The sequence below is a fragment of the Cervus canadensis genome, chromosome X (genome assembly GCF_019320065.1).
Source record: "Cervus canadensis isolate Bull #8, Minnesota chromosome X, ASM1932006v1, whole genome shotgun sequence".
In the NCBI taxonomy this organism is placed as follows: Eukaryota; Metazoa; Chordata; class Mammalia; order Artiodactyla; family Cervidae; genus Cervus; species Cervus canadensis.
This window is the reverse complement of record NC_057419.1, coordinates 136,956,034-136,982,086: the sequence shown is the minus strand read 5'-3', so window position 1 is coordinate 136,982,086 and position 26,053 is coordinate 136,956,034. Positions and strand designations below refer to the sequence as shown.

The 26,053-nt window shown below is 43.3% G+C and overlaps 1 protein-coding gene across 1 annotated transcript in view; it reads right to left on the bottom strand.

Moving 5' to 3' along the window:
* GUCY2F (guanylate cyclase 2F, retinal) overlaps nt 1-26,053 on the bottom strand; it is a 123,902-nt gene that overhangs the window by 8,772 nt on the left and 89,077 nt on the right. The window contains exons 12-19 of the mRNA XM_043459087.1: nt 25,327-25,483; nt 19,684-19,833; nt 16,418-16,566; nt 13,299-13,462; nt 12,314-12,506; nt 8,158-8,332; nt 4,139-4,237; nt 1,056-1,150 (exon numbers count right to left, since the gene is read on the bottom strand). Coding sequence (XP_043315022.1) covers nt 1,056-1,150; nt 4,139-4,237; nt 8,158-8,332; nt 12,314-12,506; nt 13,299-13,462; nt 16,418-16,566; nt 19,684-19,833; nt 25,327-25,483 — 1,182 coding nt within the window. The remainder of the gene's footprint in view (nt 1-1,055; nt 1,151-4,138; nt 4,238-8,157; nt 8,333-12,313; nt 12,507-13,298; nt 13,463-16,417; nt 16,567-19,683; nt 19,834-25,326; nt 25,484-26,053) is intronic.

Sequence of the window (26,053 nt, the reverse complement as noted above, 5' to 3'; positions counted from 1 at the left end):
CTGGTCTGGGAAGATCCCACATGCAGAAGGGCAACTAAGCCCATGTGCCACAACTATTGAGCCTGTGTTCTAGAGCTGGGGAGCCTCAACTACTGAGCCCACATTCCCTAGATCCCATGCTACACAAGAGAAGCCACTGAAATGAAAAGCCCACATGCTGCAATGAAGAGTAGCCCCAACTCGCCACAACTAAAGAAAGTAACAAACACCTAGCACAGACAAAAATAAATAAATAAACATTATTTTAAAAGAGAAAGATTAATGAAGGAGAAGTCAGGCTTCCTGGGTTATGGCTTGACTCTGCTGTCAATTGACTATGTGACCCTGATCAAATTACTTCATCATTTTGGGCCTTGGCTCTTCATCTGAAATTTGAAGGCATTAAATGATCAAATCTCTAGAGTCTCTTACAGCTGGGACCACCAGGGACCCTAGGGCCATCCAGAGGAAGATGAAAAGAATCCAGTGGAAATGGTGAAAAAGAAAGAGAGAGATTAGTCTAACCCTGAATCCTAGATCAATTGATAGTCCTCACAAAGAAAAGGTGCTATGTTTGTCTTTCATCAGAACTGACTTCATTCTTACTGGTCCTTGGGGAAATACATAAAGCTTCTCTGTACACAGGGGATTGATGCTGTGGATGAAAAATGTGAAAGGAAGGCCACCAAGCCAATGGACAGAAAATCCAAACTCCCCAGTAGTGTAGTTTATTGAACAACACCTGGCACTTCCAGATACTAAATGAGATGGAAGTCAGACAATGTAAATAATAATGCAAAATTCTGGGCAATTTTTTAAGAGAGAAAAATGCAACTCACAGTCTGAAAAATGCAGAGGGACTTTTAACAATCCTTCTCACTGCAGCCATATTTTAAAGAGATGAAAACTGAGGCAAAGGGAATGATCTTTGGGGAACCACACATGGAATTGAGAATTCTGCCCGAATTACAGCTCTGAGTCTCAAACACCCAGGTAAACACTTTCAGCAGACCACGACCTCTCCAGAAGCAGGTGTGTCCAAGTGGTTTGACTCAAAAAACAAAAGGACATTATACCTTGAGCTCTGTTCTTCCTCGAAGCTCCACTTCATAGCCTTCACCCAGGGTTCGAAGAATTGTCACTGTGCTATGACTGATGTGAATGCGATAAGCTGCAAAAGCAAGAGAGGCATGACTCTGGGTCCTTTCAGGTAAAATCAGTGACAGAATATTAATGTCATAAATGTTCCCACTTCTAAATGGACGAGACCCTAAGCAGATTCCCTGAGAGAGAGAGTATGCTTCAGTTAGGGTTTCACAGGAGGAGGTAAGGGGAAGGGATGGTCTTCCTCACCAGGCCCAAATAAAGCATTAGCTGTAGCACCTGTCAGCCTCCTGGTCTACTATCTCAGATGAAAGGCCATGCAATAGAAATGGTTGAGATGAAGAAAACAGCAACCACTACTTGCCCTCAGCTGAAATGTGACCTCCTCTGAGGGAAGTTACAGTCTCACAGGCTGCTGCTGGGGCTGAACCCTCAAGGTTGGCATATCCTACTTAAGAGACAAAAGGGTATCTTTTCCATACACATTCATCCAACTATCTTTCAACACTGCTATACTTAAAATGAGACATCAATGAGAAATGTCCCAAGACCTCTGCCAACATTGTGTGGTGACTACATCTATAGCTATCTTTTTGGCAGATGCCTCTAGCTGTGTACACACATAAATGAATGATTTTCCAACTAATACCAACTTAGGATAAGAGACTGGGGAACTATGACTAAAACGTCTATTCAGAAATTAAGTGTAATTCTTTGGTGAAGAGCAATCATTTTACTGAGGTAGGATCCTTAACTGTCCTGAAAACTGTCTTCCTGGGAAGTAAGATCTTGTTCAGGCTGAGTGGTCAATAAAAGTCCAAGACAGTCCCACACACACTTGAGAAAGTATTGAGGCTGGCCAAAAAGTTCGTTTGGGTTTTCGCATAAGATTTAGTGGAAAACTTATCAGCTAACCTAATAATTCTTTTTCTTTCATTTATTATTTTTTGTTGGAGTATATTTGCTTTACAATGTTCCCAATAATTCTTTTAGAATCTGAGTATAATCCGAGTACATGGCATGAGTGAAAAGAACCGCAAGAAATTTTTGCTGTCTTCTACAATGACTTTCCTTCTCTTGACAGCTCAGTATTGTCATTTGTGTCTTCCTCACTACTTCATGGTCATCCCCAAACCTCCACTCCAAATGGTTCTTAAAAGTCACCTAGTGTGTCCCTAGCTAGCCCTATGTGTGACATTCCACCAGCATCTGGTCATGAGGGAATATCTCAATAGAATAATCCTCCTGATGGGGAACACATAGTTCAACACAGAGAGATAGCTGATTCCAACCACCATCCAGTTGTGTGGCAAGGAAGATCACTCCAGGGCTGGGTCACTAGTCACTTCCATTTTAGAATCAGCAGATTCAACTGAGCATAAAAGAGGTGTTGATGAAACTGATTTTTTAAAAATAGACCTATGATGCATCCTAATCTCATATCCAACACGAACTTAGAAGCTACCTCTTTACAGGTCTTCAGTCAGGAGTAGCACTTAATGTTATGTTTCAGTCACAGTCATTAGCTTCCAGAAAAGCACTCTAACCAGTTTCTGTAGTACACAGACTACATATGTATACTTCTCTATATCCCTCACAATGCCTTCCTTACAGAGTCAGTGCTTCATATACATCTGCGGTGCATGATTCACTCCATTTTCTACTTTCTATCTGATCCCTGGACAAGGTGCTGACTGAATCTGAAAATCCACTTTCCGCTCTCAGCTCTGTATTGACAACATAATGTGTGGAGTCTCCCTGGTGCAGACCAGAATATGACTTCACTGTTCTACAGGCTTACATCAGTCCAGACTTCTGTGCCAGTTTCACTTCCTCCTGGGTTGCACTTCCAGAGCAAAGTTATACGCCTGCAGCGGTTCCTGGATGACTACTCCCATGGCCTCTGCCATGTCTGCGGCATTTGAAGACTTTGCCAGATGTCAGAAAATTTATTCTGACAACAGCTTCTAAGTTCCGTGCTGCCTCCTTTATCATGGCTGCTTGGGCTAGATTGACTAAGACTGGACCTATTGTACAGGCCTGTTTCTGCACATGAGTGATGAGATGTGGGGTCAGACAGGGCACCACCCACTGTGATATAAGCCACCATATCATCAGGGACTAGGTTGCATACACTGCTGAAGTTTGAGAAGAGCTTGTCTTGCTTAGTAGCTGCCAGAGCCAGGGCTGCTAAGGGCTTAAGTGATTTTTTTCTAATATGTAATCCATGAAAACTGTATATAAAATCTATTGTTGTCTCTGTTTTTTTATATTAGCTTGAACAAATCACTTTGCCTAACTATGATATAGGTAAAGCACATTGTGATTCTGACATTGCCTTAGGAGTGATAGGAAATAAACAAGAAAGTGTTGTCAGCCACAGACAAATGGCATAATGGTTTGTATAGTTTTCTTCTCAAAGCAATGGGGGAGAAATGGCATCTTTGATACCATACCTGGTTTGATAGAAGCTAAGAGTTTTATATACAGGCAAGTTGAAATTATTTCAGAATTCCAAGCTCCTCAGATTGAAGAATTATTGCTAGCTAAATTTGAGGGTGCTTTGATGAAGCCAGACCTCCTGGGGTCCTAACTAGTTCAAAAGAGGACTGAAGCAGGAAACATCAGCTGGTTGGGAGGTAGTTGACTCTGGGTGTGTCTCTACAAACTAGTTGAAAAACTAAAACTGTCAGTGCCTTTCTTATTTCTTTTTTCAATATGATGCCCACAAACCCACCAGGCTGGCCAATTTTTTCCTTTACCCAAAGGATTTTTTTTGTTGTTTTGATCGAATTGCTGGCTGTTTCAGTGTCACCTAGCTACAGCTTCATTTCTAAAACAAGAAAGGTACATGTTCAGTCCAACATCACCCCCTACTGGTTTGCCATTAGAGACAAAAACCTGTGTGTTACATCCCCTTAAGATTCTCAAATTACCTTTTAATAATTCTTTGAAACATTCAAACATCTCTGTTCTCTTTCCCCTCTCTTGAGAAAGAATCACTTTCCCAGTAGCAGGAGATTACCATCCCATTCATTTCTCTAGAGGTACTCACGTAACCCTGTTGATTCCATCCGAGAAGCTGTGTTCACAGTGTCTCCAAACAAGCAGTATCTGGGCATGGTGAGGCCCACCACTCCAGCAACAACCGGCCCTATAGAGGAGCACAGGTAATCAGGATTATAGTCAACAGGTATGATCCAATGCTAATAGAAGGACACTGCCAAGGGAAGGAATGTAGCTGCAAGAAAGATTAAAGTTGCCACTTGGAATGCATGTAAATCCATGGCTGATTCATGTCAATGTATGACAAAACCCACTACAATATTGTAAAGTAATTAGCCTCCAACTAATAAAAATAAATGGAAAAAAAAAGTTGCCACTAAATAGCTCTGGGACTCTGAAGGAAGTCTTACGGTGAGTAATGAACTCTTTGCCCTACAAGAAAGCAAATTTATGACAATGCAGAAATGATTACCCTTCTAATTGATGCCTTTGTTCCAAGTAACAGTTACACCTAAGATGCTTATATCTGTCAATATGGACAACCAAGCATTAAACCCAATCAGGAAAACCTGGGCAGGGATTCAGAATCCAAGCATGTTTGTTTCAAGGGGAAAATGTGAGTCTTTCTTGTGCCTTAGGGTTGGAAGGAGGTATCCATGGGGTTATATGTCTCCCAAATTGTGTCTATAAAGAGAATTATTGCTAAGACAGTTGGAAAATCTGAAAAGAAGTATAGTTGACATTCAATCATTTGTGTTAGGGGCATGGAAGGGTAGTATATAAAGATAATTTGAGAATATTTTCTATTTGCCCTTAGAATGGTTTTTGCTTTTACGTTTTAATACAACCATGAAAACTGTTCAGAGGATGAACATTACTTGAAAGAAATTTCAGCAACCATACTGAAAATCTAGTTCAAAAAGATCTAGAAATGCCTCCAACCTCACCTTTCTTGTCTCTGTTCTAAGTGAAAATTGTTTAGCATTATCTTTTTGCTGTTTCCTGAGTTAGAGAAGGGCTTCCCTGGTCACTCAGATGGTAAAGAATCCGCCTGCAATGCAAGAGATCTGGGTTTGAGCCCCGGGTTGGGAAGATCCCCTGGAGGAGGGCATGGCAACTCACTCCAGTATTCTTGCCTGGAGAATCCCCATGGACAGAGGAGCCTGGCAGGCTACAGTCCAAGGGGTCGCATAGAGTCAGACATGACTGAGCAACTAAGCATGCACACACAAAATAATTATTTTTGCTCTAAAAAATTCCTTCTGAACATTCATTTGTAAGAATAAAAGTTAAAAAGAAAACTACAAAAGTTATGTTTCTCATTATAATTCATGTCTCACCCATTAAGAAGCATTCACTGAGCAATGACCTAGGCACCAAGGGGAATAAAAAAGAAATGTATCATGTAGCCTCAGTTCTGTAGGAATTTAGAGTTTAATCGAAGAGAGGAGACTACCAAACCAGAAGCAATTAAGCAACAATCCAAGACAATGTATGGCTGAGGCAAGATAAATGGTACAGGCAGAAGTTGCCTAATAGTTTAGAAAATGGGAGAGGGGTTGCTTATTAAGGCATGGTTCAGTCCAAAAAGATCCAATGGAGAAGGTAGGATTTGATTTAGATCTTGATGAGTGAGTTGGATTTGAGTAGGAGAAAAGGGACAAAAATCAAAGGTTTGTGGTTGGGATCGAATTTGGAATTTTGGGAAGCTCTTATAGAAAGCAGTCTGCTTAGTTCAGGTGCCTGGGGAGAAACTAGAGACAAGATTGGCTATTGGGTTGTACAAGATGGTGGACCTTGAACCACTAGAGAATTTTGAGCAGGGAATTACATGATGAAAATTCTTTTTCTTTTTTTTCTCACATCAGTGTATAGAATGCACTGAAAGGGGAGAAAGTAAAACCAGGGAAAACAGTTAAGTGACTATTGCAGTAACTCAAGCACAAAGTTGTAAGTACTGGAAAGGAGGTGATGATAGAGAGGCAAAAAGGAGTGATAAAAGAGAAAGACATTAGAGAAGGAGAACCAACAGACATGTTGACTGTCTGATTGACAACCATGAGAAAATTAGCATGTGGGCTTGTGAACTTATGCTGGTTTGTGGGAAAAGATGACTTGAAGTTTCAGAAATGCAAGATTTGAAGTAATGGTAAATCATCCAAGAAGAGTTGTGCCGAGGGGAGTTGTTAATGTGAAACTGAAGCAGCAATGAGAGATGAAGGCTCCTGTTTAAAAGAAAAGTAATGAAAATCATCTATGTGCTAAGCATTCGGGATATAAACATGAGTAAGATCTGGTTCCTGCCATCAAGGAGCTTATAGTCTAATGGATGGACAGGCAAGCAAAGATAGATTAAGATAATAACTATGAGAAGGATGGATAGAAAGAAGCAAGAGTGGAAGCAAGAAGATGTTATTGCAGTGATCCAGGCAAGAGATGCTGGTGGCCTAGACTTGAGTAGTGATAGTCAGGAAGAAACAAGACAGAATCAAGAAATATTGAAAAGGTAAAATGTAAATACTGAAAAGGTAAGACTTAGTAATTGGTTGAATGGTGAAGATCAGAGTGAGGGCAGAGTCAAGGAGGATGACTCTTAAGACTAACTGGAATAACTAGGTGAATGGTAGTGACACCAACTGAAATAGAAAATAAATACAGGAAGAGGAGATCATTTATATGGGTAGAAAGTCACTCTGTTTTGGATGTGTTGGTCTGATGTCCGTGTGGAACATTCAAATGGAAATGTCAGCAGTAAGCCTGATATACAGGGCTGAAGCTTAAGGGAGAAGACAGGTGTTGAAGTTGTGGAGTTGGAAGTCATCAGTACACAAGTGGTAGTTAAACCACAGACATGGATGAGATCACCCAGAAGAGCATAGTAGGGGAGAGAAACAGTGGATGAAGGACAGAACCCTGGGACGTATCAATATAGACAAAGACAGAAGGTTTTCCAGGTGGCACAGTGGTGAAGAATCTGCCTGCCAATGCAGAAGGTACAAAGGATGCAGGTTTGATCCCTGAATGTGGAAGATCCCCTGGAGAAAGAAATGCCAACCCAGTCCAGTATTCTTGCCTGAAATATTCCATGGACAAAGGTGCCTGGCAGGCTACAGTCCCTGGGGTCGCAAAGAGTCGGACACAACTGAGCATGCACACAGACAAAGACAGATGAGATTATCAGACAACGGTAGAAAATGAAAGCCAGTTTGGAGTGAGTTGAGAAATGAATTCAAGGTCAGGACATACAGAGAGCAAGGAGATCACAGCTCAGAGCTTTGCAGAAAATGTGGGAGCAGTTAGAGAGCAGGGATTGCTAAGGGAGCCAGTAAATGAAATAGACAAGAAGCATTCAGAGAGTGAGGAGCAGGTCATAAAAGCCAATTGGGGGGGAATTGTCAAGAATACCAAATGCTGCAGAGATAGGGGCAGACTAGGGCTGGGGAAAGTGGTGAGGGCTGAAGCCAGATGGCAAAGGGGCTAAAGAGGGAGTGGATAGTGAAGAAATGGCGTGATAAATGTCAATCATTCTTCTACACAATGGTAGGAAAGGGATGAAAATGATGGGAGAAGAAAAGGGGCCTAGAAGAGCAAAGATAAACAGGAGGTGAGTAGAAGCTAATAGATGAGAGACCTGAGAAGATACCTGGGAATGTATAAAGACAGATGGAAAGGGTACAATGAAGGGCCATCCTGAAGATGTTCAAGCAAGTGAGGAGGGAGGTGGGAGAAAAAAATACTCCAGCAGTTGAGACTTCAACAAATTAAAGGAATGATCCTTTAAATACTACATATGCAGGCTGGTCTTGTATCATAAACACGGAGATGTTGGCTCTAACAAGAAAGGTGGACTGGAAGGGTTTGGTACTTAAAACAAGAGCTTCTGCCCACTGGGGTAGGGTAGGTGCTGGAAGGAGAGGAAACTTGGGGAGACAAAAAGGAATGATGTAGCACTAGACACCTGGATAATCCAGCTGCCAATAATCAGGGAAGAACTACCCTCTTCCTCCTGTTTCCAGCCTTTCCTTGAGGTGCATAATGTTTTCTCCCACTTTAGCTGCTGGTTGTTACCTGAGTGCAGGCCTATTCGAATCCGGACTGGCACCTCTGGCATGTGCCGCATCTTGAAGGTACCCACGGAGCTGAGGATGTCTAGGGACATGTTTGCAATCTCGGCTGCATGCCTCATGCCATTCCTCTTTGGGAGGCCTGAGGCCACCATGTAAGCATCTCCAATGGTCTCTACCTGGGAATCAGGGGAAATAGAATTAGCAAGTAAATAATGTGTGTGTGTGTGTGTGAGAGAGAGAGAGAGCGAGCACGCATACATGAATGCACATGTGAGCTTTCATACAGTTAAAGGGTATGATGGACGCTAAGTGTTCTTCTTGTAAAGTGAGGTCAAGTCAGAAAGAGGCTCTCAGTGCCTCACAGGCCTGGCTGCACAGTAGAATCACTTAAGAAACTTATTTTAACAATACTGATGTTTAAGTCTTACACTCATAGATTCTACAGTTACTTCTCAGGTTCCTGTCTGGCCCTAGTGAACTATCTGGCTCCAAATAATTCCTGGGGCAAGGGAAAGGGGAGATTTCTGGGACTGTCCATGATATTCACTGGTGAGCACCCTTGGAGAAGGTGCTTTCCCAGCAAGCATTTCTCTAGACCATTTGGGGTCAAAGAGCCAGGGTAGCTTTAAGGCAAATACAGGGAAAAGGAAAGGAAGGAAGTGAAACAGTCTGTTTCTTCTGCTTTGCCTTGCTAATATGACAGTTTTGCAGCTTCCTCAGATATGAGAACTGTCTTTTCCCGCCAGCTCCCTGTCCTAGCACTGCCTCTCTAAGGAGCAGCAGTACTAGCCCTCTACTGCTTTGCAGGCGGCAGTTAGAGCTGGACACTTGTGAATAAAGGTGACTCAGTGCTCCTCGTCTTCCCCACAGAAGTGTATCCACTCTTTCTAGTGACTAAGGTGAAGTTTTGCAAGTAAATCCAAAAGATAAGTAAGCTGAAGGGATGTCTATGAAATGTGCCAGTCAGACTGCTAGTACAAGTTTCCATTCAGTTAAAACTTTATGTTCTCCTAGATACCCTAAAAAACTAGGAATAAAACTACATCACCCAGCAATCCTGCTACTAAGCATATACCCTGAGGAAAACAAAACTGAAAAAGATACACATACCCCAGTGTTCACTGCAGCACTATTTACAATAGCTAGAACATGGAAGCAACCTAGATGTCCATTGACAGGTGAATGGATAAAGAGGCTGTGGTACATATATATAATGGACTCAGTCATATAAAGGAACACATTTGAGTCAGTTCTAGTAAGGTGGATCAACCTAGAGCCTATTACACAGACTGAAGTAAGTCAGAAAGAAAAACAAATATCATATATTGACATATATATATATATATGGAATATAGAAAGAAGGCACTGATGAACCTATTTTTAGGGCAGCAATGCAGACACAGGCATAGAGAATAGACTTGGGGACACACTGGGGGAAGGAGAGGGTGGGGCAAATGGAGAGAGTAACATGGAAACATATACACTAACATATGTAAAACAGATAGCCAATGGGAATTTTCTGTATGACTCAGGGAACTTAAACCAAGGCTCTTTAGCAACCTAGAGGGGTGGGATGGGGTGGGAGGTGGGAGGGAGGCTCAAGAGGGAGGGGACATAATTATACTTATGGCTGATTCATGTTGATGTGTGGCAGAAATCAACACAATATTGTAAAGCAATTATCCTTTAATTAAAATGAATAAATTTTTTTAAATGGACAAAAAAAAAAAAAAAACCTATGTTCCTATGTTCTCCTAAATAACTGCACTCACAGGGCACCATGGTTAAGAGCATGAAACTCTGGAGTCACACAGCCTTGTTTAGAATCCCAGATGCACCTTTTACAAACTGTGTGGCCTTAGTCACATAACTTTTCCCCTCTGTGCTTCAGTATCCTTATCTGTAAAATAGGGATAATGAGAGCACCCACCTCATAGAGTGTTTTAAGGACAAAATAATATATGTCAAAACAATTAAAACCTGCCTGGGAGATGATAAGTGCCGGCCATTACCATCATCATCGTCACCATCTTCATCATAGCCAAACTGATGTGACTTGAAATAAACCATAGGACTGTGCCTATGACTCAGTTCCAGATAAAATTTAGTACTTGGCAGTAGGCTTCACATTATGACTTTCTATAGTGATCCTTTGCACCTATGGGGCTTTGTACCTCAGGATGCTTCCATTCAGGGCCTCCCTTACCTGATACAATTTGAGAAAAGGATTCCTGCTCTCAGATAAATAAGCATGCCTGCCCACACAGCAGAAGGCAATGGTACAATGCAAATACTATATGTACGGGAGGGAGAAACCCACTGGCTGGCTATTATCATTGACTGGTGGTTGATCCTTCAGCTTTAACGAGTCAGTCACCCAGGAGACCCCAGGGATATGAATGAGAAAATTAGAAGGACAGGGAACATGGGTGCTTCTTGGCCTTGGTGTGACGCTGGTATGGGGAATACGGGTTGCATAAATCAGAATAAGGACACAGAAAGGGTAGATGAGGCATAGAAAAGGTCTGGTTGAGATGCAGTGGTAGTAGGAAAACTGAAACTGAAAATAAATCACCAACTTCATAATTCTGCAGCAGCCTTCTCACTTCCACTTCAGATTATCAAGTGCCAGGGGAGGTGATTCCAATTTTATAGGTAAAGAAAATGAAAATACAAACGGATTTGGTTTGTATTTTATTGGTTCAACTTTTATTTCCTCTGTACTGTGTCGTTTTTATTAAAAAGGACTGAATACTTAGATGTAATTTTTGGATTCATATAGCCCTACTCTGTCCTGAAAACAGCCCACTAGCTTCCTATTGCAGCCACGAAGTATCAAAATACCTAACAGCCTCATTCCCAAGACCCCCAACAATTGTCTGAACAGTATCAGCTGGATTGATTAAACCCGTGGCTGTGTTACTGTCCACACTGAATCATCTTTGATTTTAATTTCAACTGAATTAGCTTTCAGTGATTTGTTTTTCTCTTCAGGCTGCTTGAATTCAACAAGTTAAGACAGGTAGTCTGATTCCATGGATTTTTCCTCCACCATGGTTTCCACGTGTGCTTCTTGATTAGTTTGCAACTCATGCTGATTGACAGGCATGATGCCTGTTTCTGAGCCCTATTTAGGCAGCTTGGCCTAGCCCTGAGGCTCTTTACTTGACCTGAAAGAGCCCTGTCTAATCTGAGATAGACACACTGCCCTGTGTGTGATTTGAGAGTTGGAACCTTTCAGGCTACTGTGAAGGATCCAATGAATGAAGCTACTCATTCTCCAGCTCCAGCTGGGTTCCTGGGACAGAGAAGCTGTCTAAAGTGTGGGATGCCTGGGGCATCTTTTTCCATTACTAAAACAAGTTTCAATGTTGCAGACAACATGGACATGTTCCTACGCAGCTATGAGATTTTTAGTCATTTTTCTGCCTAGAGACAGGGCAACACATAAAATCAAGGGGAAAGAAGCATGGCACTGAAATGAGTGAATATAGTCATCTGTTCTCCACTCATCTTCTGCCACCTTTGATAGAAATAGTGGAAAGTGACACGCTGGAGGGATCGGTGGAAGTGGGAGCAGCAGGTTACAACCTCACAATTAATCACTTCCTGAGACCTCAGACCACTAGGTGGGCTTTAGGTTACCCTGTAGCAATCCCAGAGAGCCTCAGGTCCAATGTTGAGTTTCCTCCTGTATAAAAACAGTACCTAAAGGAGGGAACCAAATTTTAACAGCACATATTATATATACAAACATTTTCCCAAGATGAACTTAGTCATCAACTATGGGCCAGACACTAACACTTCTGTATGCCCTTCCGTGCCTGTCCTGTGGGTACTTGGAAACTGAAGAACAATAATACTTTTTGGTTTCAATCTCTTCTTAGTCCCAGTTCTAGAAAACAGCTCAAAAGAAATCTTACCAGCAATCTCTTGCCATGTTGAGCTTGTTATTTTGAAAAATGTGACATTATATGCATTTTATTTGGCCTTTGTTTTCAAAGGGAGACCAATGGAAGTGGTATACTATTTAAATTTTAATTCCTAAATAACAGCATTCGATAAAATTGCATCCTTCCTTCAATTTTGGAGTACACACAGGTGGGCCTCATATCAAAATTGCTCTCTGGAACATATTGTCCTGATAAGTAACATACCTTATAGACATCATGACTGCCAATGATGGCATCAAAGAGGGTGTACAGGTCATTGAGAAGATCCACCACCTCAATGGGCTCACTCATGGCTGAGATGGTAGTGAAGCCCACAATGTCGCTGAAGTACAAGGTGACCAAGTCAAAGCCCTCTGGTTCGACTGTGCAGCCCTTTTTGAGAGATTCAGCAACTGATCTGAAAAGCAGACACAGATATTCCTCAGAGGACACAGGCCTCCCTCCAGGCCACATCTGCTAGAACACAATTTCTCCAAAATTCACTGCCAAGTAGGTGAGAAGGAAGAAAATGTCACCGGGATGCAAACACTCATTCTTTCATTTATCTTACAAACAGATATTGAGTACTTACAATGTGCCAGGCAATGTGCCAGGTGCTGGAATACATCATTGAGCAGAGAGTCCTGGTTTGTTCCTTTGTGGACTTTTTCCAACTCTCTATCCTTCTTTCTCTGCTTCCCCCTGACCAAACCACTCCACCCCACCTGGGGGCAGGAAATGTTCCCAGGAGGTTGCCTTTGCAGGAGACTAACTTCCCTGATTATCTCCTAGCAGATCATGATAAGGGGACTTGAAAAATTTGGAAATGGTAGCAACACATAAGGCTCTCACTCTAAGGAAGGAAAAGCTTAGAAAAACAACCCAGCTACTTCCCTCTAGGAGCTCAAAAAACTGTCTCCTTTTAATTGGTCAACTTCCAGGCAAAGTCATGAAGTGACAAACAGAAAAACCAAGGCACCAAAAATGTAAATGACTAGCATGATACACAAGAAGTGGAAAATCAGGAAGTGTGCTCTGCTCCCTGGGTTTTCCAATTCTTTGATTTGAAGGTGTGACTCAAACCTACTGGGAGTAGAGGGGGTACAGGACACGTGGAGGGAGCAGTTAGCTGATGGGCACTTTTTTTTTTAGTATTTTTAATAGAACACACTGTTACAAGCATTCACACTCCTCAGGTGTTCACACATACGGTGGTAGCATCTGTGTTAGGAGCTTTTCCGTTTTCTGTTTTTCAATTTCCAGCTCTTCAGTTCGCTCCTGGATCAAATCTTCCAAGTTGCTAGAATATTGCTCCAGCATCCGAAGCATAGAGTCAATAATATTAGTCTTCTTCCCTTTATTGAAAGTTTTAAACTGGAAGTAAAGCAGAAAGAGAGCCAGAGAATTCTTACTCCTTAAACTTAGAGGTGATGGAGCAAGACCCTTTATCACACATTCCTTCCTCTAAAATGCCAGGGCAAGAGATGTAAACCTAGGTATAAATAGGAAAAGTCACTTCTCACTCTACTGTTACCCTGGCCCATTCACAGGGCTCTTTTTCCAGAGTAGTTCTTCCCCTACCCTTCTGGTTCTTTCAAGTCTAAGCAAAGGTGCTCTCTGGTCAGTATCCTTCAGTTCTGAGGTGCTAACACATAAGCAGTAGCCACTTCAAAGGCAAGAGGATTTGGTCTGGAGCTTAGGCCAGTTGTGAAGTGGGATAAGGGAAAGAGGAGGGCTCTTTTACTTTTCTAGATCATCAACCTATAAAACTATACTTATCTTCTAATGCCACCATGTTACCAGTTCTTAGACAGCTGGAGGTTCCTTGACCTCTTAAATGTAACCCAAGATTTACAATTTTTTTAAAATGTTTGTTAGTCACCCAGTCATGTCTGACTCTGTGATCCCATGGATTGTAGCCCTGCAGGCTCCTCTGTCTATGGAATTCTCCAGGCAAGAAGGCTGGAGTGGGTTGCCATTTCCTTCTCCAGGGGATCTTCCCGACCCAGGGATTGAGCCCAGGGCTTCTGCATTGCAGGCAGATTCCTTACCATCTGAGCCACCAGGAAAGCCTGGTAAGATCTACATCATAAGATCTATACTTATTTCTCACCATGGGGCCCAAGAACAACGGTGTCTCCTAACACTTGGCTTTCATGTCAGGGTCATGTGAAAATTCAACTGGTCTTGCCCCTGATCCTTTAGAGGTGGCTGCATGCCACAGATATGCAATATGCCCTCCTGGGACCCTGTTCATCTACAGGGACAAGGAGCTTATCATAACATTGGTTCAGTTCAGTCACTCAGTTGTGTCCGACTCTTTGCAACCCCATGGTGCAGCACACCAGGTTTCCCTGTCTATCACCAACTCCCAGAGCTTGCTCAAACTCATGTCCATTGAGTCGGTGAGGCCATCCAACCATCTCATCCTCTGTCATCCCCTTCTCCTCCTGCCTTCAGTCTTCATGAGGGGTAGCCCCTCCTTACTGCTGTATTCAGCAGGCAAAAGGCTGGGTTGACACCAAGAGAAAACTGGTGGTAATTTTGCTCGACAAACACCTAGGAATCTGTCCCAATGAGCCCTTTAACACACATAAGGGTTCACACGTGTTCTATGTAGCACTCAATGCCCCAAGGCTAACACTATGAGCTTCTTTCTGAGCCTGGTCTGTATCTACCTGTCCACCAAGGTCCTGTTGGTAATCGCAGGAGCAAACTCAGATGCTTTGGTGCTCAGATGCTCAGTTGTATCTGACTCTGTGTGACACCATGGACTGTAGTGCGCCAGGCTCCTCTGTCCATGGGATTCTCCAGGCCAGAATACTGGAGTGGGTTGCTGTGCCTCCCTACAGGGGATCTTTCCAATTCCCCTATTGCCTAACCCAGGGGGCCTCCTCCTCTTCCCATTTCAGTTGGATTAGCTGCACGGATTGGGGAAGCATTTCAGTGAGGGCAGCCCCAAGCCATCCTGTTTGAAGGTCATATGATGTGCACTCCTATCTATCACTGGCTTCTGTGCTGCCTTCTGAAATAACATCTCTAGCATCAACACCAGGGTGAATGCTTTTCTTCCTGCCTCATGGTAAGTTTTCAGAAATTTGACCTCCATGGTTCTGTGTCTTTTCCCTATTACTACTGAACACCTGTTTGAGTGTCCTCAGGAGACTCAGCCAGGCTAATGGAGGCGTTCTGAGCCAGGGACATGGATGACTTAATATTCAAGGCCCCCCAGGCTTTCAATCCAACTGTTACCGTTTTCCACCTCAGATACCTGCCACTCACTGAGCATCTCAGCGCGGTACACCAGCCAGGTTCAAAAGCCTCTCCGCCACCACTGACACAGCACTCCCTCAGTTTCGGTATCCTTTCACTTGAACAAAGCCCTCAAGCGCATGCTCTGACATAGGAACTGCACCCTAGCAGGGCTCCCTTAGCCGGGCTCTCTCTCCCCGCTCCTCATTTTCCCTGTTGAATCCCAAATTCTAGGGAAAGAGTCAAGCTCTTTAGAAACTCAGTATCTTAAGGAGGGAGCTTATCACTTTTCATGTACTTTATTGCCTCAAGCAGGGCTTCCCAGGTGGCTAAATGGTAAAGAAATCACCTGCCAATGCAGGAGACGCAGGCTTGATCCCTGGGTAGGTCCCCTGGAGAAGCAAATGGCAACCCACTCCAGTATTCTTGCCTGGGAAATCCCATGGACAGAGGAGCCTGCAGGTGACAGTCCATGGGGTCACAAAGAGTCAGACACGACTGAGCTCACAGGGCTTATTGCCTCAAGTAGTTCCCTGGGAACCAAAGGAATCTCCTGCTTTTGTACTCCATGTTTGCACTTCCTTCCATCTTGAAAACCCTTTCAAACTCCTCATATTTTTCCATACCCTCCAAAAACAATCTGGCTTCACTTAAACAAGATACTCATCAGAGTTCTCTGGAGTTTCCAAAGCAAACAGGGCTCTATGAGGGTCCCCATCTATTCCAGGATCCACCTACTCCTTCTACTAATGGTCTCAATGACATGGCCTTGCAAATGCTTAGTGGTTCAAGTTCATCTTTGAAAGGTCAGTTAGGTCAGATTGTGGATGGTATGGAGCAGAGGTTCAGATACAAGAGAGACCAAAATGAAGCCTAATGCTCTTGGGGGATATACTGGAGATGATCCAGCACCAAAGGGCCTTCAAATAGCCAGTTCCATGCTTCAACCCCATGATGAATGCTTTTTTCTCTTGCAAGATGTTCCTTCCACAGTATGATGAGAACCCAAGGAGTTCGTTTTGGTAGGCTGGCTTCAGGATGGCTTCTGGGCAGTGCTAAGTTTCACAGAGTCCTTACCTGGTTAAATATTTCATCAAATGTTGGTCGTTGTTCTGCAGCCTCAGCCCAGCACTGCTTCATCAGCTGGAGACATTCTGAGGGTGCATGCTCAGGAGGAACCACTGGTCTGTACACTGGAGGAGGCTTCTTAAGTCTTTCTATGATTTCTGTCAGGAAGCAAAAAAAAAAAAAAAAAAAGTCTACAAATTGTGGGGAAAGTACCAAGATTTGGTAAAGATAATTGAGTTTTAACCAAGAATGACGTTGGGCAAGAGAAACCACAAAAAGGCCATCTATTTCACTTTCTCCTTAGGTGGCCTGAATCTAAATTATATCTGAGCAAAGGCTATATCAATCAGTTGAGAAAGGGAGTGAGAAACTATTAATAATTAACTGAAGTATTTGGTATCATTTAAGCAGGCTTCCCTGGTGGCTCAGTGATAAAGAATCTGCCTGCCAATGCAGGAGATGCAGGTTCGATCCCTGGGTTGGGAAAATCCCTTGGAGGAGGAAATGGCAACCCATTCCAGTATTTTTGCCTGGGAAAGCCCATGGACATAGGGCCCTGGTGGCCTACAGTCCATGGGGTCGCAAAGACATGACTTAATGACTAAACAATAACAAAAATCATTTAAGCACAGCTTTGCTCTGCTTATGCTACATATTATTTATGTTTTTATTGAGATATAGTTGATTTACAATGTTGTGTTAATTTCTGTTATATATCATAATTATATATGAAAGTCCCTCAGTTGTGTCTGACTCTTTGCGACCCCATGGATTGTAGCCCACCAGACTCCTCTGTCCATGGAATTCTACAAGCAAGAATATTGGAGTGGGTGGCCATCCCCTTCTCCAGGGGATCTTCCCGACCCAGGGATCAAACCCATGGAGATAAAATCTCCTGCATTGGCAGGCGGATTCTTTACCACTGAGCTACCAGGGAAGCTTATGCTATACAGTGGGACCTTGATATTTATTCATTGCATCAATGATCTGGCTCCTTTCACCCACCCCAAATATCTAAGCCTTTCAATCCCCACAGGAGACCCAATTAGCCCCCTCTGAAGGCCCAGGTTATGGGCCCTGCCTGGTCTCTAGGGGAAGGGACTTAACACCATTAAATCATTCAGGGCTTCATTGGGATCCTCCTGGCTGCTAGTACTTGACTTCCACTCTGAGTGGAACATTTACTATGTATCAGACTTTGCATGGTCTCTCTGCTTCCAGCCTAGCCTTCTCCAAACCATTCTGAAAACATTAATTTGGCCATGTCACTTCTTTGCTTGAAATCTCTTTATGGATTTTCACTACCCACAGGATAAAATACAAGCCCTGACTATCGCTTCAGCTCATTTCTTATCCCTAGTCCCCTCTTCACACCCTTGACTCTCACATCCTCATCATGAACCAAACCTTGCTGGCACCACCAGTGTGTCTTTCCTACCCTTGACTTGGCTATAACCCTCCAGCAGTATGACTTTATACCACATAAGAAGTATCACCTAGCCTCCATGAAAGAATTTCAGTTGTTGCCTCTGCTCCTTGTGACATGACACCTTCTGCTCTGCTAACTCAGGCTGGCCCATAGAGTGATGGTTTCTCCACCACATCTCTCACCCTGGCCCCAGTGCAATAGATTCCATGGAAATTGACCCTATGGAGTGCAACTGCCCCACCCAACTCACTAGTACAGGGAGTCTCTATTCTCAGAATACCATCAAGTTCCCTTGTCCCTGTATCAGGATACTGACAATGAACTAGGTCACCTCTGTCCTTAGGCCCATCATGGTTCATGTCCTTGAGGAGCTCATAGTTTAGTTGGAAAGATAAACAAGGACCAGAAATATAAGTGCTCTAGCAGACATATGCACAAGAGAGCACAGAGGGGACATCTATCCCACACTTAAACGGTCAGAGAAGGTTTCCCAGTGAAGGTGACATGAGTTAGATGAGGCAAGGTGGGGAGAAGGCACAGGCAACACATGAGGAGGCACCAAGGTGGGAGAGGTGGTGGTGATTTCAAGGCACTGCCAGTCACATAGCTTAGCTGGAGTATGCGGAATGATAGAAGATAAGCCTAGAGACGCGGCTAGGGACCAGACTGTGTGTCTTATGTGAGGAGACTGGGCTTCATTTGACTTGTGATGAGGAACTGTTGGGGTGGGGGTTTAAGTAGAAATAAAACTTTGGTTGGGGCAAAAGACTACTAAGTATTTTAGGTTTGGTTTGATTTTGCATTTTTAAAATCTTGTATTTTGAAATACATATAGACTTCCAGAAAAGTTGTAAAAAAACTAAAAGTACAATAATTGCCTATATCTCCTTTACTCAGCTTCCCCCTAATGTTAGCAACTTATAAAACCACAGTACAGAGGAAGTTAATATCAGTACAATGCTTATTACTAATCGAGAGTCTTTATTTGAATTTCATTATTTTCCCCCAATATCTTTTTTTTTGTTTTGTTTCACAACCCAATTCAAGATCCATATCATATTTCATTGTTATGTCTCAGTCTCCTCCAGTTTGTGATGGTTCCTCATTCTTTCCCTGTCTTTCATGACTTTGATACTTCTGATGAGTACTGACCAGTCAGAATGCCTCTCAGTTGGGCTATGTCTGATGTTTTCTCATGGTAAGATTGAGGTTATGCATTTGGGGGCAAGAAGACCACAAGGGTGGTACTGTGCCCTTCTCAGTGCATTATGGCAGGGGAGACATGATATTGATGTTCCTTGATCACTTGGTTAAAGCAGTGTCGGCAGGGCCGACTATTTTTCCATTCCTAATTAGTTAATATCTAGTGAGTTCATACTTTTAGAATATGTCAGCATCCTGTTTCCCCTCAAACTTCTGCCTGGTAGCCAAAGATTCTGATGGGAGATAAGGATGAAAGACTATGGCGGGTCACAAGGAAAGAAGGGGAGGATTCTGACATCCAGGAGCATCATGGAGGGGGCACTGAAATCTCTGGCAGGGGGTATCTGAAAGGAATTGTAGGGGGCTGCTAAAAAAAACTAACATAAAAGTCCTGTAGGCTCTTGGCTTCTGTCATAGTTCAGAAAAGGACCAGCTTCTTGGGTGGGGGGATCTCCTTCCAAATGCCTAAAGTGTCCTGGCTCCAAGTCCCACCTGCACACAACACAGGCTGTTTGCAGACCAGCAGGCAGTTAGCACAAACATAGGACCGTGTTCACTCTTTTGGCAAATCACAACAGCCAGGTTGGCCTGATGACCTGGATCATGGTGGGGTCCTGGTACCTTTTTCGCATCTCCTGCTTACCTTTGGCAGGCAGATCCATCATGCAGAATGGGGTGCCCCGGACCATCACTTCCTGCATGATGATGGCAAAGCTATAGACGTCTCCTGCAAAAGAACGTAACCTGCTGCCCCTCGGGGCTCTCAACAGTTCAGGGGCTGTCCACAGCAACTCTGAAAAGAAAGCATTGTGTAATGAATCCAGGGAGAATTAACTGACAGCATTTGCAATGCCCTCGAGGGCTCCAAGGGTGCTGTTTTATTGACTGCTTTATATTTTTATTAAGACAGACTGGCATGCTAGTGCTGCCCTCCCGCCCCCAGGGTCTGAATCTATGAATCTAGGAATTACTCACAGCAAAAGCATACTACTTTCCCCACCCCAGGAGCATTCAGGCAGACATAGCAGAGGTGTGGGGAAGGGCACAGAAGCCCGAAATAGAAAAACTATCTAGTGCTCGCTTTCTTGCTCTGTTGAGCCTGCAAGTAGCAGTTGGCCAGCTTCCAGGGAAAGACGAGTGCACTGCCAGACTGGTTGCCATGGATTTGCTGTGTGCTGAGATCTACATGTGTCTGGTAATTTGAATGTGCTTGGGCTCGGGGATTCACAAGTTGATTTCTCCAGGTCTTAACTGAGGATTAGAAGATCCCCAAGCCTCCTCTATTCCTTGCAGAGCAAAAGGGTGCAGCAATTCCTTCAACTCATTTCCGCAATTATTTATTGAGGATTTACTATGTACCAGGCACCGTGCTAGGGATGGGGCAGTGGCAGAGATGAATTAGACCTTGCCTTTGCCAATGCAGAGTTCATAGACCAGTTGGCAAGACATGCATGTGCACCCCTAACTGCAATACAACAGAGATGGTGATGTGGACCACTGTATAGTGTATGCATAGTCACCCAGTCATGTCTGACTCTTTGTGACCCCATGGGCTGTAGCCCATCAGGCTCCTCTGTCCACGGGATTTCCCAGGCCAAGAATACTGGAGTTGGTTGCCATTTCCTTTTCCAAGGGATCTTCCCAACCCAGGGATCAAACCCGTGTCTACTGTGGCTCCTGCATTGGCAGGCAGATTCTTTACTACTGAGACACCTGGGAAGCTCTATAGTGTAAGGAAGGAAATCTATTAAAAGCCAATATTAAGCACCCATTAAAAAAATATAATCTCTGCAGGTGATGCTAGTGGTAAAGAACCTGCCTACCAATGCAGGAGTTATGAGACTCAGGTTTGATACCTGGGTCGGAAAGATCCCTTGGAGGGCACGGCAATCCACCTCCTGTATTCTTGCCTGGAGAATCCCATGGACCGAGGAGCCTGGCGAGCTACAGTCCATAGGGTTGCAGAGTCGGACATGACTGAAGAGACCTAGCACACACACGCATGCTGCTTTCAAAGAGTTATGGCAATCAGAGACTCAGAAATTTGGGGGGAAGGTCCCTTAAGCAATATATAAAGAAATACCGATTAATAATGGGAATGTTTTACATTGAACCATAAGAAATTACTGTTTCTGTAGCTCAAAAAATAGTTCTGTATTGGCAATTCCATGAGATTCGAGCTAATAAAAAAAAAAACTGAGTTGATCAAATTATTCCAGGAAGGCTTCCTGGAAAAGTTAAATCTTAAAGGAGCTTGTTAAGAAGGTCAAGGATGCAGTTTCCTAGAGCTGAGAGGGTAAGGGCTTTGCAGGGAGAGGGAACATTGCGTGCAAAAGAATAAGAGATAGAAAGGAACAAATTGTGGATGTGGGTGATGATAAGCAGATTAGCTTGGCTGAAGAGAAGGGCTCTGTTAAGGAATAATGAGAAATGAGAAATGAGGTTGATGAAGTGGGGAGGGAGGGTCGCTGGAAGAATGAGGGCAGGAGGTGAGAGGCCCCGAGAGCCAAATGAAGGCATTTGGAGTGAATACAAAAGGCAGTAGGGGTGCTGGAGCTGGAGAGGGATTTGATGAAAGTTGTGTTCAGGAAGATTAATCTGGCAACCTGCACAAACTGGATTGAAGAAGGAGAGAGGCTGGAATCAGGGAAACCAGCTAGGAAATTATTGCAGTAAGAGCCAGAGGTGAGGTGCAAGGGGTGACAGCAGCAGGATGAGGACCGAGATATATACGAAAGTTAAAATGGACAAGGAAGGGACAGGGCGCTCCTCCACGGGAGAGAGGTGGAATAAAACAACAGGTTGACAACCAGACAGGGAGGCTGGAGAAGACTGTCTGCTGAGGGTGGGGATGGCAGGGAAAAGCACTGGCTAACTTTTTAGCTTGTCAAGTTTGGGGTTTTGGGAAGACAGTCCAAAGGACAAGGCCCTAGGAAGCAGGGAGGAGGATAAAAGGTCAGATTATTTTGGTTTGTTGCTGAAACCCAGGAAAGAGAAACTCACCCTGGAAATTCTTATTTGGAGCCCATTCTGAATGGCAACCCACTCCAGTACTCTTGCCCGGAAAATGCTATGGACAGAGGGGCCTGGCGGGCTACAGTCCATGGGGTTGCAAAGAGTTGGACACGACTGAGCGACTTCACTTCACTTCACTGATCTAAATGGTGGTCCAGGAAATTCTAGCCTCACCCCAAGCACATACTCATCTCACTTTGTCTTCCAGATGTCCCCAGACTTTGTCCCCCAACTCCCCTGCCCACTCCTGGAGTGTTTTGCCCATCAGTCACCTTGCCTAGGTGAACTGATGCTTGCAAATAAAACTGAAAAGACCGAATAATACTTTAGTCAAAGGAATACATTACTGACCGTGGGATTTCAGGCATATGTTTGCGGGGGGTGGGCAGGGAAAATGGTATGCAGCTGCTTGTTCCTGGCATCCTCTCCCTCTGCACATTTAACAGCACAAGAAGGGAAAAGAGGACACAACTCTCGGTTAAAAAGCTGGGTGATTAAATACAATCATTACCAAACAGTATTTTCAGAGAGCACTTACATGTATGTTGCTAATGACTAAAATGCTTTTTCTGCACTATACTTATGTAATTGAGAGTCGGCAGTAATGAATCCACTTACAACATGCCCCCATCTCCCACTTCCCACTCCAGAGCTCAGTAAGAGCCACTGTCTACCATTAGACTTGAACCCTTAGAAAAAAAAACAAAACTAAAAAAAATCACATTGGCTTGCTTTGTGTTTACTGGAACCAAGGCTAACTCTTAGCCCTGCTATGGTGATAAAATCAACCTTGGAGAGCCAGTGATGTGATACAAGAGAACACAGAGCAAAAGTCAAGAATCCTGGGTTCATGATCTCAACTGGGTCACTAATCAGCTCACCTTCCTAAACCTTGGCTTCCCCGTCTGTAAAATGGAAATTGAGCCAGACGATCTAAAAGGCTTTCCAATTGTAAGATTCAATTAGCCCTGTCGTCTAAGGTAGGGAGCAGCAAGTTTCTTGATTTTATTTCTTCCATTCATTTGTTCAACAAACATTTATTCCACCAGGTATGGTGAAAGGCACTGTGGGAGGCAAACTTATCTCTTGCCTTCACAAGACTTATAGTTTAGGGTGGGAGAGAAGACAGGTAATTAAAAATGTGATGCCAACGAAATGTGGTGTTAAAACAAAGTTCAAAGCCTTAAAGGATCATAAAGAGGATAATTTCACCAAGCCTAAGGGATCATAGGAAGCCTCTTGAATCAGTTGAGCCTTCTGGAAGGAGTAGAATTTAGCCAGACTCAGATGAGTGGGTAACAGTGGGAAGGGAAGAGTGTTCCAAGCAATGAACAAGGTATATGTAAAGTTCTGGAAGTAAGAGAGAACCTAGTGCAAATAAACAACTGGAAGGTGGTCAGCACTGCTGGAATATAGAGACAGCGGTTAAGCACAAGAGGTCCTCACGTCAGACCACGAAGGACTTATAAGCCATGTAAAGGAGTTTGAACTTTATCCTAAGAGCAATGGGAAGCCATTCAACGAGTTCTGGCACAGCTGTAACATGATCAGATTTGCAGTTTAGGAAACTCCCTCTGGTTTCGGTGTGTGAAGAATGGATTGAGCATCCAGATTGCCCTTGCAATTTGGAGAATGGAATGAAAGTGTAAGAGGGAGAAACAGGGAAAGAGACAGACACAGTACGTCAAAAAAACAAAAACAAACAAGAAACCACTGCGGGTACCCTGTCCTTACTCTAAAACTAGAGTTTCTTAAGCTTGAAAGTTGCCAACCTGTGAGTTAAATGGAATTCTAGGAAGCTGGACATTGTGTTTTATTTTATAGGTGAGTAATTTTGACAGGAAGATAAGTACTTCCCACTCAGCAGCTGTCATCCCAACATCCTAGTCCTAACACTGGGCAACTACTCCAAGATTTCAAATTGGGATTAGCCAAATAATAACCACATGACTCAGTTGTCAACAAGAACAGGTCCACAGAGAAAATAGAGGGAAGAAGAGACAGAGACAGAGAGAGACATAAAGAAAGACAATAGCACATGTTTCTATTGTGATTACCAAGAGCTTCAAGTCCTTTAAAGCACTGATGGTCAGAGAAAGAGGAAATTGTTATTAAATGTTTTCATTTAGCTTGGTATAGGAGCTAGTCTTCAGAAGATCTGAACTGATGCTGCTAAGTAGGTACACAATTTGAGCAAATCTTGAGACTCAGTTATCTCATTTGTAAAATGGGTGAGTTGGACCAGATGACTCCCTAAAGGTTCATATTCCACTGGCTTTATTAAGCGCAAAAATGATGTCACTGATGACTGGACTGTGTCTCTATCTGTGCGTGTGTCCCTGTGTGCCCTTCAGTCTTCATTTCTCCTATAAAGTCAGCAATTTTAAAAGTTTTAACACCAAAGATTCTTTTAAGAATATGAGTATATGTTATCATTTTGCATCTCTCTCTGTCTCTTTTGGGTTGTCTGCTTTTTCATTTTTGTGTTATTTCCCCTCTTCCCCCTTGCAATACTGCTTAAAACATTAATGTGCTAATTTCCTGCTAAATAAATGTGCTATTTATTTAACCCTATTCATTTTCTCTCCTTACATCTTTTTCTTTCTTCCTTCCTCCTTTCCATCAGTTCATTCCCTCCTAGCCCTGAAGTCTCAGATTTCTCCTGTTTCTTTGATCTGTTGTGACCCCTACAGGCATTGTCTGGTGCTGCCAAGGGTACACCAAATAGAAGACAAAAACACAATATGGGCATTACAGCCATGCCTACTGATTTCCTAGAAGGCCATAGTTCCGACTGACGCCATCCCACACAACCCATGGAGCATTTACTTGCTGGGGGGCCCCCTCCTTGCTTCTTCTCTCTAGACAGAGACAGTGAGAGTAGGCTTTAGTGACATCCCATTCCAGAACGGGCTTTGTGGGAGTCCAACTACCAAATTACCTTCCATTCAATCTGACAAGTATTTATTGAGCACCTACTGTGTGCCTAGCACTCAGCAAGTTCCTCCAGGGACACCTGGGGTCTCCACACAATATAACCTAATCCTACCACAGCAGGAATTCAACATTATTGCACTGGCTTTGTTCAGAAGGCTGGGCTGTGTGGAGATTACGGCCTGCAGATTTCATTCAACTCCTTTGGCTCGGAAATGAGGCTGATTTTCAACAAAAGTGAGGAGTTGAATCAGCCTGAGGCTTTAATCCAAGGCATGCTCTCTTGTGAACTTCGGAGTACCTTGTGTGCGTCACAAGGGCACAATACATTGCTTACCTTCCACAGAAGGTTCCTCTTGGGAGAGTCTTAGCGTTTCCAAGATGTCATTAAAGCCATAATCTGTCACTTTGAGTACAAAACGCCCATCCACCACACAGTTCCGAGACTTCAGCCTCCCATGAGCAAACTCTCTGTGGTGTAAGTACTTCATGCCCTGCAGATGATACAAACAAGATTTATTTAGCAACTTACTTAACTGTTTTGTGCTTTTAGAGCCACTTTCTGAGATTGTTCACAGCTACTATGTTCTGGAATTCAGTTTTTTTCTCTTATATGCAGGCAAAGTAAAACTTTTGACAAGAATTGTTTCTAGGTCCCTTTTAGCACTAAAATTTTACACTCTGAAGAAGAATCATATTTTGTGGATGTAAAGAACTGTATGTTGTGGCAAGATTTATTGACATTTCAAACACAGGATGGATCTATACACATATAATTGCCAAGAAATGGAAGATTCTGATTTTCCCCCCAAGGTCTAGCCCAACTCTCATCCACTACTGGTAGGAATGGAAACTGACACAGCCTTTTGGGTGGGTAATTTGGAAACAGTAATCAAAATTGAAAGTATGCATATATACCCTGTGACCTGGGAATTTTACTTCTCCAAATGCTTGCACATGTACACAAGGAGACACACACAAGAATGTTCTTTGCATCTCTGCATTATATTATATAATTGGATATATAATAAATAGCTATCAAGAAGGGATGTCCAAATTGTGGT